This window comes from Misgurnus anguillicaudatus, chromosome 10 (genome assembly GCF_027580225.2).
Source record: "Misgurnus anguillicaudatus chromosome 10, ASM2758022v2, whole genome shotgun sequence".
NCBI classification, from domain to species: domain Eukaryota; kingdom Metazoa; phylum Chordata; class Actinopteri; order Cypriniformes; family Cobitidae; genus Misgurnus; species Misgurnus anguillicaudatus.
The window spans coordinates 5,947,219-5,960,270 of record NC_073346.2 but is presented as its reverse complement, the minus strand read 5'-3'; the positions used below and the strand labels follow the sequence as shown (position 1 = coordinate 5,960,270).

Below are 13,052 nucleotides of genomic sequence, written 5' to 3'. Positions count from 1 at the left end.
TGTAATTAAACAGCAACAATGTTGACGTTGTCATTCAAAAAGGAAATAAACAGTTTATGCAAGCAAAGGTAATGTAATTTTTGTATTATAAATCACCTACATTCACCGGTAGGCTAATCTAAAGGTCTGATTCAAATAAAAACATTTGACAATCTTTTAAAACAATTGTATTGATTAACAGATCAGGAAATATTGTGACAGGAAATATCGCAAAGCTCAGATATTGTGATATAATGAACAAGATGCATTTGTCATGAAGTGTGTCCGTTCATTCACTGTCCTTCGTCTGACTGGAGCGCACGTGACAGAGAAGCACATATGAGCATCGGTAGCTGTTAGCGGTGCTGTTAATAATCTTTTTTAAGCCACCAAACTCACTTTGTTGAGACGTTATAATAAACGCATCTTTGAATAGCGCCACCACGCTCGCGGTATGTGATTCGAATCATTTAGCCAGACATTTAATTGTAAAAATAAATACATATTTAAACCTCCTCATATGCAAGTTTAAAGTTAATCCCTCACTGAGATTTAAAACAGAGTTTAAAGTAATGGAGCAACAGGATTAAGGATAATCTAGGTTTACTATAAAATTTTAACTTGGATCAAAATGGCAGTTTAAATGAAAACCTGATTATTTTTAAACAGGTTTAAAGTTTGGTGCAACCGAATTATTAAATAAGCTTTGATTTAAACCAGATTTAGGCCTAATCATTGTTGGTGCAACCCGTGACATTCCAAAGTTGATATTTATTTAATTAATGTCAAAGTAAATGAAACTGAATAATTTTAATTTAAAAGAAAATTAGACAAATATATACAATACAATATTATAATCCTTCAGAAATATGTGCTCTTTTAATATTTGCTCTATTTACATCAAATAATGTGACCCTGCCTGTGATTATCAAACATTATATGTTGAAATATTTCACATAAATGCATCTCTTTCTGTCTGTACAGTGGCTTTGAAGGAGTGAACACTGCGGCGTGATGTATTTATATCTGCTACATATAAATGTGGTGTAGATTAGAGACGGCATCCGTCATAGCCGAGCCCGAGGGACTCAGAGAAAGGTTACTAAATGTATCACTGCACCTTCTGCTGAGAGATTTAAATATGGAGTTATTATCTGACTGTAGTCTCCCGAGAGAAGTACATCCACCTCTCTCTCTCTCTCTCTCTCTCTGTGCACTTTACACATCCCCTAAACTAATCTATAACAGACACAAAGAAACTACTGTACCTTCTTAATTCAGACAGGTACTGTGTGCTATATCGGTACAGTATGCAGTGTAGAGATGCTCATTTCAGTTCATTTTCCTGACCGACAACCGCAGCTTGTTTACCGAACATTAACTGAGAAGATTTTAATATTAAATTGCCATTGAGTAAAAATACAGTTGACGGTTGTCTGTGACCCGGTAAAAACAATACAAACATTTTATGTAATGTGAACGTGCAAACAGCAGCAACAGATCAACAACAGAACCAGGATTTATACATAATCAAATGTTCACGCAACATTACATTATCAAAGAGCACGCTATCAGTCCAGAGGATTAATATCCAAAGATTGTCTCTTTTTTATCTAGCACACTGGCCATATCTAAAGCAAGACAAATTTCAAAACGTTTTGCGCCTTCTTTCTCTCTTTGGGCAAAAAGAGAGATGTTTATGGTCAGGGTCTAGAACAGAGGTGATCAACTAACGTCTGGACTCACGCGAGATGGACCTCCATGCGTCTACATGCAGCTTCCAAACCATAATCCAGCACGGACACATATGCAGTACAGATGATTTCTTAAACAAATAATTACTTTCTCAGACCGTCAGGGCAGCAATAATTTGCATCATTTACAGGCCATTCACAAATGAAGGATAGAAAAGTGGCAAAATGTCTGTAGACACGTGTCAACAAATATTTTATTTGTATTACTGATAATATTAATCGGTCAATATGAGCATCCCTAATGTAGTGTAATAAAGATTGTGCTACAGTATATCTTAGGGATGGGACGATTTCACGATTAACCACGATAAAATGTCCTGACGGTTAGTATTATCGTTTAAAATTTAATTATCATTACAACCGTGTTTGATTACAGTGATTTTGAAAACTCGCAGTAAATCCTGTCCAACCAGAATCAGTTTAACGCAGGTGTGCATATGCAACATAGTTTTCTTTTGCACAAGAAGGCATTTAAGGGATTGATTCACAATAAACTTATTAGACAGATTTTTCTTTAGCACAGAAATAATTTCAGGGACATAAATTATTAAATTGTGATTTACATTTTTTTTTTTTTAAATTGTTTTTAGTGTGTGATAATATTGATAACCGGGATAACTTTGGGCACTATAATCATGATATGAAAGTTTCATACCGTCCCATCCCTAGCTCTTGGTCATGAGATATATCCATACTGGGTTAATTTTTGTGATTTCAAATCTAGCATGCCGCACAAGCCCTGAAAAGTGAAGCCAAAACGTCTCGATCGCCCCCCCAGTGAATGGTCCTGGTATAGGTCATAAACCCCGTCTCCCCATGTTATTTAATGGGTCTTGAGACCAACTAAACAATTTAATTACAGTTCAATTATATTTTTTCCGAAGCTTTTTTCTGTCATACTCTAGTTTTTATCACGCTGATGTAAATTCAAGTGTTTGTTTTTAAAATAAGTTTGTTTGTAGTTAGTTATTTAATGCTATAAAAACGGTGGTGTCACGTCATGATTGACAGCTGTGATATGCGCATTCTGCGAGAGGGAGGGCGGGCCCTTGATTTCGCGGCTTTACTTCCTGCTCACTACTGCGCAGGACTGGTCCCGAAATCGAACGGTCGTCGTCCATCTTTTTTTTTACAGTCTATGTTACAAATTCTATTTAAAACCTGATGTTTGATGTTTAGTGCCTAATGCTGCGTTTACACCAGCCGCGGTAGAGGCGCCAAGCGCGAGTGATTTCAATGTTAAGTCAATGTGAAGACGCGTTAACGCGCGCCTGGAGGTCTTGCGGTGCGGATGAGGCGTTTGGCGCGGCGCGTTAGACGCGATTCCGCCTTATTTGCACGTCTAGTTCGCGTGAATGACGCGAATTGAGCATCAGGCGCGATACGCACGGTGCACGCGAATGGTGCTTTTTGTGCATTTTGCGTTTGACGCGAATTTGCGGCTGGTGCCCGAGTTAAAAATTTTTAACTTTGGTGGATTTTCGCGCCGCATTAACCAATCAGGAGCCTGTTTGCTGCTGTGGCCTGGAGTCACTCATTCAACATGAAGGAACGCTTGATATTGTCCGTAAGCAGTCCCCTGGAGCTATACGACACAAGTTCTTATTTCTATAGAGACAGGAATAAAAAGGACCTTGCTTTGAAGAGTGTCAGTGAGGACATCGGGCAACCTGGTAAGTTGTAATACACATTTCACTTTTGAGTCACGTGCCGTTTATCGACCCGTGCCGTTTATTTTCCCCCTATAGTAAGGTGACCAAATACAAACCGGTAACTCTCTCGAAAAATGCACAATCAACATCAGCCATCTTGCAAACAGACAACCGCATAGTACTTGCCCCTCCCACAAGAAGCGGATTTTGCCTTTGATGCACGTCAAATGCTTGAATGCATTCAATGACGCCTCAAACGCTGTTGGTGTAAACGCTGCATAAAAAGTCTCAAGATATAATTTAGACAAATTTGCATTGAAAATAACAGCTCATAGGTGTATTTAGTATTTATTTTAACTAAAATAAATACTACTTTTACTGCAAAAAGTAATTTCACAACCAATGTGTGAAAAGTTCTTGGATTTCCAGGTTTTTTATAAGGGGTCTTAGGGTTGAAGAGGTTTGAGGAGATGAGGGGTCTGTCCAGCACGCATGTCTAACAGTGCAGTTGTTTACTGATCTGTCTGTACAGTTGTGAATCTATCTCATCCCCTGTCTGTGCTTTCCAAACTAATGAAGCCAGAACAGAGTTAACAGCACACCGCCAATACACCTTCACATAAAACCCCTCTACCATCTGCTATAACACAACCTTCTGTTCCTCTGATCTGTGCTAACCTCATCACAACACCACTCCGTGAAGATTTCATAACTGCATTCAGCTTACCATTAAAAGGGCTTATATACTGAAAAACAAGATTGTCTTGACTAATCGTCCATACGGACATGACGTAGCTTTAACAACCCAATACTTTCCCCACAAATCACCTAAACATCAATCGCGGCTTTTTCAGAATTCTTCTTCTGATGTCACCGGGAACAAAAGCATCCCCAAAACATCATTGTGTTCTTCATCACAAAGTCAGTCACGAGGAGGGCAAATAAAGGATTTTATCATTTTGAGGTGTAAGCTATTGCTTTCATTGTGAGGGTCAGAAAAAGAATGGACAACGCATCTAAATGAGGACCTTGACTAACATGACAAGTGCTCTTGGCGGCCTCCTTCACATACTTTGTATGACTATTAAAGTCTGACGCTCTCCTTCGCCACAATCCTCTTAAAAAAATAAAAAAACAGCGCAGACGTGGGTTCAGGTTTCCTCTGGTGTGTCTGAATGTGGACTCGAGCGTTTGAATGTCAGCCTCCACGGGGACTCTAATTGCACACCCACTCCAGCTAACAGGGCAACATCCCAAACTTTAGTGCTGCATCGCCTTCAGCTTTCATTTCAAAGCACCCGCACCCGTTTGGCCCTCACAGGTACGCCTCCTGCATGTGTTTACCGTTCTCTCAGAAAGCGCCGCTGCTAGCATAGGTGACTGACCTCAATTTCTCTCACTTTTCTCTCCCGCAGAGGCGCCGAATAACTGCTCATAAATAACTCGCTTTGTTTGGACGCGTCCGAGTCGGATTTGAAGAGAGAGCGTGCGTCCAGAGTGGAGGTGAAAGCTAAGTTTTGTGCGGTGGGCACAAAACTCATAGGAGGACAAGATTATTTCATTCATCCTCAGCTGCGAGGCAGAAACTGTCCAGAAGAAATGTGAATCCTTATGATGCTTCACTTGCACAAATCTAGGACGCTTTTCAAAAAGAATAGACAACATTTGGTTTACCTGTTTCTCACACTGGCCATAATCCGGTCCCTGGTCCACCTGAAAGAAAGACATCTCTCCTCGGTTCTTGGCCATCTCAATCAGACTCATGGCTGTACGTACGGTCGAGTTGCGGGCGTGCACGAATACCATCACCTAAAACAAATCAAACAAAATAATGCTGAAAAACTTTTTTGAACTGTCTGAAATAGTTTGACTTTTTTTTATATATGGCTATTTTCAAGCAACATTTCTCTCCATTTTGTCTTTTTACTGAGCTTGTCGCAGTGCATGCTGGGATCATCCTAATCACAACAAATTTCAAGTGTTTATACATGTCCATGGATGTAAGCCGTAAGTTTAGTTTTCTCATTCAGCCTGTAGATACAGACGCTGCATCGCACATCGACAGAAGGGCAGAGCGGTGTCGATCTGTGACATTAGTCAAAAGATAAAGCATGCCTGTAATTTTCCTATTATACTCAGCTTGCCCTTGTAAAGCAGTCAATACCCCAGACAAAAACAATCGATAACAGGAAAAAAACAGGACAGTTATGAGATGGCAAAAAGACCTCTGTACTGTGTGCGACTCAGTGTTCTCTCTGTCCTTTGACTGAAATTATGTGAGAGACGATTCTGTTAACACATAAACAACCAATCCGAGCACAGCAAAGGTCATGGGTTAGAAAACACATACCGACATAAAAAATATACACCCTAAATTCACAGAAGCAAATTTTGTTTATTACTCAAAACTACATGTCAGTATATGAAGAGTTTCGTTTTTTTAATTGTTCAGAAATCTCGTTTTTTGGTTGTGCATTCCAATTAATTTCAATGCAACTGCAGTTGGTTTGTTTTGATTTAAGCCTTCATAACTTAAAAATACAGCCAAGTAGCACCATAAAACAAAATAATAACATGATAACATAATAATAAACATGTTTTGACAAAAATGTAAAAAAAATGGATTTATCTCGTTTTGCAACGAAACTCTTCATATATATATCATGTCATGGATTACACACAACCCAGCCAGTCATTTTAATCATTCATTATAAGGACTTTGATGCGTAATTGTGTAAATGATTTATTTTGCATTGTCTTTAACTCTTTCCTGCCATTGATGAGTTATCTTGTCAACTAAGCGAAAACGCTTCCCTGCCAATGACAAGTTTTTACGGCAATCCATATTTCTGCTATTATCCACTTTGTGGTGCTCTTAACAAACTTAAAACACTGAAGCATCAATTGATCCAAAAACAGTGAAAACTCTGTGTTTGTTTTGATCAATGCTCTGATTCTGATCTCTAATAAAAGTCCTTGCAATAATCTCAGCTTTTTGCTCAAACTTTGGTGTTTTTGAGGAAACTTACCCATATTTGAGAGGTTATAAAAAGAGAACAAATAGAGATAGGATGAGACTTTTTTGATTTGAAAGTAGAGTGTCTGTTTTTTTTCATTAGATATATAGTATGTTTATATATTTAAAAACTTGTTCACGTTGCCTCATTTTAATAAGCTGCGGATTGAAGTGCTGGCTGCTCGCCGCGGTGCTGAAGACCCGCTCTGACGGAGTACTGGTGGCACATATGCGGGTGATTCTCACGAAACCATTGAAACACCACGGCACTAATGATTTTAGCTTTAAAATGTGTAATATAGTAACATTAAAAAGCATCAGAATTAACAAAATACTGTGTTCTACCTTGCACAATGTGTGATTTCAACATAAGAATTTATAATTGGAAATTTTATCTCATTTTCTGCTGAAATTCTCATTACCGCAATGTGTCCGGCTGTGTTTGAACATGCGTTATGTTGTAATTTAATCAAATTAACACAAAAATATTAAGAAAAAAAATAAATGGATGTTTTGCTAGACTAAATTAGGAAAATGATGTGTCCATGCCTGATGTTCTCATCCTCCGCAACACTTTTTGAGAACAGTTTAAGCACACATACAGAATTTTAATAAAGTTTGATTTTGAGTGACCAAGCACATGGACCAGTTACTTCATGATGGCTACCAGCTAAGATCATTTTTTTACAGTTAATTTGAAATATTTTCTTGTCAGAATGCTTACACGACATTTTGATTATCATTACCGCAACAGGTGCTTATTAAATGTTAATTTAATTAATAGAAGCAGAATACTTTGATTTTAAATGCATGTGCAGAATCTCCAAATTATGTTCTTTCAGGTTTGTCATGTCATTTTGAAAATATGTCAGTGTTGATGTTTTCTGACTGTTGCGGTAATGAGATTTTTTAGGACTAATTTTTTTAATTATGTTACAAAAAGTGTTAAATGATAAGTAAAAGTTTTTAAATTAATGTTCCCATTTACTCCAGACTTTGTTTTTCAATGTCTGGTGGGAAAAAAAGTAAATTTAAGCAATTTCTACATTTTCATGCTTGACATTTTTAAAACCAATTTTTCGTGAGAATCACCCATGCACAGATATTTATGTGCAGCCTATTGGAAAGCGCAGAGAGTCATTGGGTTAGTAAAATAACGAAATTATAGCTTTTAAATAGAAAAAAAAATATTTATGTAAAAGCTATTTTAAAAAAGTGCTTTTTAAGTGGAATAAAGCTACCCCCTCATGTGCAACCTATAAGAAAGAGTCATTAGTTGGGTTAGTAAAAGAACGAAATTATAGCTTTTAAGTACAAAAAAGTGTTTATGTATAGATATATATTAACTCTTTCACTGGCGTCGTTTTTTTTAAAGTTGCCAGCCAGCGCCAGCGTTTTTCATGATTTTCACAAAAGTTTAATGCCTTCCAGAAAATGTAAACATACGATATACCAAATGAAAGAACAGACCCTATGTTTTTTTAAAAAAAAAATCATCCTTCCTTTCATCCTACCTTCAGTAGTTATTTTGTAATCAGCTCTTGAATATGGGTAGGTTTCTGCAAAAACACCACATTTTGAGCAAAAAGCAGAGATAATTCCATTTTTGTGACAGACTTTTCATTGAGATCCCATTCAGAGCGATCTTTAAAAGAGACACGGACATGCAGCAGCTTGCCATAGGGCAATACTTCCGGGTTTGCGAAAAACTTCCAAAAGTTGCGGAAGCCAAGTGGATAATAGCGGTACTGCGGAAAGACGGAAATACTCGTCATTGGCGGGGAAGCGTTTTCTCGATTGACGAGATATCTCGTCAATGGCGGGGAAAGAGTTAAAATAAAAAGTTCACAACTCTTCTTCAGTGGAAAAATGAAGTAAAATAACTAATGATAATTATATAATAACGTAAAATTAAAATACCCCCCACCCCTAACGATAGCATCGTCCATCGCGATGGCTTAACATAACGTAAGTTGATGGCATCGTCAACTGCCAATTTAGGGGACATTACCTAACCCTACTCGTGACTAAACATTGTGACATCATGTGCCATGTAAGAACCAATAAGATTTGATGTTATGAAAATGAAAGTGACAAGCTTGTCAAATATGCAGCGCATACTTGACACCATACTTGTGACCTCTGCATTTAACCCATCCCGCACTGCAAGTCGTGAACACACAGACACGGAGCAGTGGGCAGCTATCCCAGTGCCAGGGGAGCAATTAGGGTAAGGTGCCTTGATCAAGGGCACCACAGTCGCAACCTGCTGGCCGTGAGACTCAAACACTAGACAACAACTGCCCCTTATTACTGTGCTGCCACCATAATGATCTCTTCTCTATGAATACTCCCAATTCATTTCAAGGGTAAAACAGTTATTTACAGATATCTCATTTCTTTAAAACATCTTTGAAATAAAGAATTTGTTGTATTTTAGTGCTGGGTTTTTCTGGACCTCATCGATGAGTGTCACCTGTCATTTCAAGTACAGACATTTAATTGGATGCACATACCACAAACGTCTAGTTTATTTTCAATAGGAGATGTGCAAAAGTGGGTAGTAACAGAGGTAAAGCAGAGACAGTCGGCACGCCTTGCTTGTGCACCCAAAATCCTGCCCCTTCGGCGGCCACGGCTCTTCATGGCACATGCTGTTAAAGATAAACATATTTGCACTAAATGCTGCACAAAATGCTACCACTATACGAGAAAAGCTGTAGCCGCGTGGTGACCTCATCGCTTGCCGCGTACCACATGAAACGCCCATTACACTCCCAGTCTCTATTTGGTTAATGGTCTGGTTATTGGCTAAACTGAACTCTGGAACAAATACCTTATAAAAAATAATAAATATTTTGGATTCCTAAAGACGAGGGGAGCAATGTGAAGAAAGGTTTAGCAGCTGATCTATAGTTAAGATTGTATTATATAGTACACATTTTACACAGTAACATTAGCTCAGTGTAGTTTTTGATACGCTTTAGCTATGAAGCATGACCTAAGGTAATCTACTAAGGCTAAACTACTCTAAAAGGACTCTGTTGTTATTGATTTTTCGCAAAGTTTCCGGGAGTTACGTTTGTTTATGATGTTACTGCTGAAACCGTCTATACAAATAATTTAAATCTGAATATATGTGATTGGCTGTCAATGTTTTATTGTTTAGTGATATCCTTCCTCGTCTCTTTATTGTTATAGTTCTGGTATGAACTTCACTATTCTTTTTAATCTAGAACGATTTTTAAAACTATATTTATAGTTATCATTATCGTCCATAGTGTGAAAGGGCCTTTAGTCATGTCTACAGAGATGTGCTCAGCTCTCAGGTACTGCTGTTGTGTTTTTACTCCATTCTGTACCTGGAAACACAGCCAGCACTTTTTGGCATTCATCACAATTGTTTGGGTCTGTGGATAATTGCTATCTAATTAATTCATGATTGCTAATTTAAGAACAGCCTTCACACAAAAAACCAACAAACATGTCCTTGACCACCTGCCAACATATTCCTCACCAGCACTCACCACAATCTGCTCATCCTCAAAGAGAGAAAAAGAGAGAGAGAGAGAGAGAGAGAGAGAGAGAGAGAGAGAGAGAGAGAGAGAGAGAGAGAGAGAGAGAGAGAGACTGTTTTGGGATAAAATAATGTGGTACTTTAAAAACCTCAAAAAACAGCTTGAGCACCACTGAGATGAAAACTCATAACACTTCAAGAGAAATGAAGGACATCATACTTCATACAAGGACTTCATACACTGAGTCATATTTTAATGATCTCTTCTGGATACTAGGATCCAACAATAAACGTTTTAAACCCAATTACTGTACATCTACACCAGTGATGCACTGAAAAGAAAATTCTAAGCCGAAAACTGCAAAGTTGGACAAAAACAAAAAATCCTAAATATTCTTCATTTGGTTCTGTGGAACTAATACATTTAACAGCTTGTTATTACTCAAGAGCATTGTTAAAACTAAGTTTAATGTAGATACACAATCATTTGAATGAAAAACAACAGGCAAGACCTGGCATGACCGTGATCCTCTGTTTGGCTTATGTCAATGGTCTTGAAATGAGCTTCAATGACATCATCACCAGCTCCATATCAGTCCAGCAGAGGAAACAGTGTGCTTTATTATAAGTTACAGAAACCGATAATACCATTTTCCTCATATTCTATGAGAATGAGTGATATAACCAATCAGTATATGGAGATGATAAGTAGGCCAATGGGCAAGTGTTGCAAGGATGCCGTGGTGTACCCTACTTTTTTTTCAAAAGACATCCTGGGATTTTTAACAGAGAGTCAGGACCTTGGGGGTTAAATGGCTACAATGTTGCGATTTCATCTTGGTTCGGTTGGCATTCACAAGGCAATGTGAAATAACATGGGAGTACAAGAGCTCCTATGTCGATGAAAAGCCCGCATCTGCACAACTCTCGCCCGTACCATTCAGAGATCAAGTAATTGTGCCGTCTAGTACTCAGTTTGCACCCCGTTTGGACTCACTCATCGCCGACTACGTTTCCCCCTAGTGGACGCAGTTCTACTAATATGAGTACTATGAAACGTTGCCTGTTTCCACTTTTGTGTCTTTAAACGCTCGTTTTTTTGAGCACGACAGCTTATAAAAACTTATTTCTGGGTTCTTTGGCTTGTTAGCTGTACATATTGTCACACAGCAGCTTTAAGGCATTATTCTGTTTTTTGTTATAAGCCAGAAATGACAAGGAGGCGGCCTCTCTCAATACAAAGTCAATGGAGACGGTTGGGTTGTTTTCCCCCCCGGTGGGCGTGGTTTTCAGGTCTCTATACGTGCCATTCTTCAAGGACGCATCCTGGCCAGGATTTCGGTGCGTCTTCCGCAAGCTGTATTTGTTGACCGCATACGCCATTCAGTTAAAAACATAAGACATGCAATAGTAGTTTCATTCTTACCTTAAAATGTAACGGTTGCTAGGGATGCTCCGATCGATCGGCCGTCGATCGGTATCGGCCGATAATGGCATTAAATGACTCGATCGGTGCTCGCTAAACCTGCCGATCTCATAAACCGATCTTTCTGTTTACTTTTGTCATCACAAGGATCCTACATGCGGCTGCAATTAAAGACATTTTTTACGTATCGCGAGCATTTTTACAACCCGTTGCTCATGTGCGGCGTGCAGATTTGTATGTCTCTCTTTGCCTTAACAGAGATATGCGTATTATTTATGAGGACGCGCTCCGGTCAACAGCGCGAGGCGTCTTCACATACCCATCAAACAGCGTATACAACACATATCTATCACGGACAATTGCATCATCATGCCAAAAGTTTATTATTTGCATGCGTTTTAAAGTTTTGAGCGTTTATTTTCCTCACAGCTGCTTGTCTGCGTTCAGCCGCCGCCCACACACACAGCAGCCTGTCATCAGTGCACGTGAACAGAGCGATCTCTCTCTCACGTCTTAAAGCTGCAGTAACCTAATTCATCTCTCAATAAAATCACTCTCTGCTCTTGACTTAAGAACTTTTATACTTCATACGAATGCGTGTATATTTAATTAATACAGTAAAGACTGTGAAGTGTTTTATTTTCAGTACTTTTAGGAGACATAAGCCTTTTTAAAGCCATATTAAATTTCTCTTTGCAGAATAAATATTTGTTGTGCTTATTTATTTGAGTCTCTCAAATAAATAATAATATACAATAATATACCTAATTACTGCAAGTAATATAACAAAGGCAACATCAGTGGTATTATTTTATCTAGAAAAAATGTAACAGTTACAGTCATCAAAGAGCTTGCATATCAGCTTAAAAAAAAATCGGTATCAGAATCGGTATCGGCCGATCACGAAGATTACAAATCGGTGATCGGTATCGGCTGCAAAAATCCTGATCGGAGCATCCCTAACGGTTGCTATTCTGTAATAATAATAATAATAATAATCCTCTATGACGTATGCGATCGATAAATACGACTTCTGAAAGGCGCACCCGAAATCCTGGACAGGACGTGTCCGGGAAGAATAGCACGTATGGTCACCCTAGTTAAGCTAGCATTCTGTCTGGACGGGAGATTTGAAGTGTAGATGCAGCCTTATTAACTGGTGTTTGAAGGAAATAGTATATGACATACATTGAGGAACAAATCTTTCTCTTCTGGAACAGAGGTTTTCAAACTGGGGGGCGGGGCTACTAACCAAAAGCACTACTTTTTTGTATAATTTAATATGTGTTTTAGTAAAATGTTGAGTTTAGAACAGTTTTTTGTCACAAACTTTCTTTGGGGGGCCGCGAAGGAATGCACCATACACAAGGGGGGCCGCATGCTGAAAAAGTTTGGGAACCACTGTTCTGGAAGAGGATGTAAAAGAGAAATCTCACATTATTACACTGTAAAAAGTGAAAGTTGGATTAACTCAAATTAGTTTAATTGGGAACACCTAAAAATAGATTTTTTTCACAAAAAAGTTTTTAGAGTGTTACCAATTTTTTAAGTGTTGTTTAAGTAGATCCAACATTGACTTTTTACAGTGTATGTGAGCTGTTTTAGATATTGCCATCACTCAGAGCTGGGATATAGAGGTCATACCAGAACATACAGAATGGGGGGAGCATTTCATTTTCATGGGGGCGCTCTTTAAATCCCAATCTGT

The 13,052-nt window shown here is 38.4% G+C and overlaps 1 protein-coding gene across 2 annotated transcripts in view; it reads right to left on the bottom strand.

Moving 5' to 3' along the window:
- Nucleotides 1–13,052, bottom strand: part of ascc3 (activating signal cointegrator 1 complex subunit 3) — a 266,202-nt gene that overhangs the window by 75,956 nt on the left and 177,194 nt on the right. For both annotated transcript variants that reach the window (XM_055209422.2, XM_055209423.2), the window contains exon 14: nucleotides 5,060–5,194. In XM_055209422.2, the coding sequence (XP_055065397.2) occupies nucleotides 5,060–5,194 (135 nt within the window). The remainder of the gene's footprint in view (nucleotides 1–5,059; nucleotides 5,195–13,052) is intronic.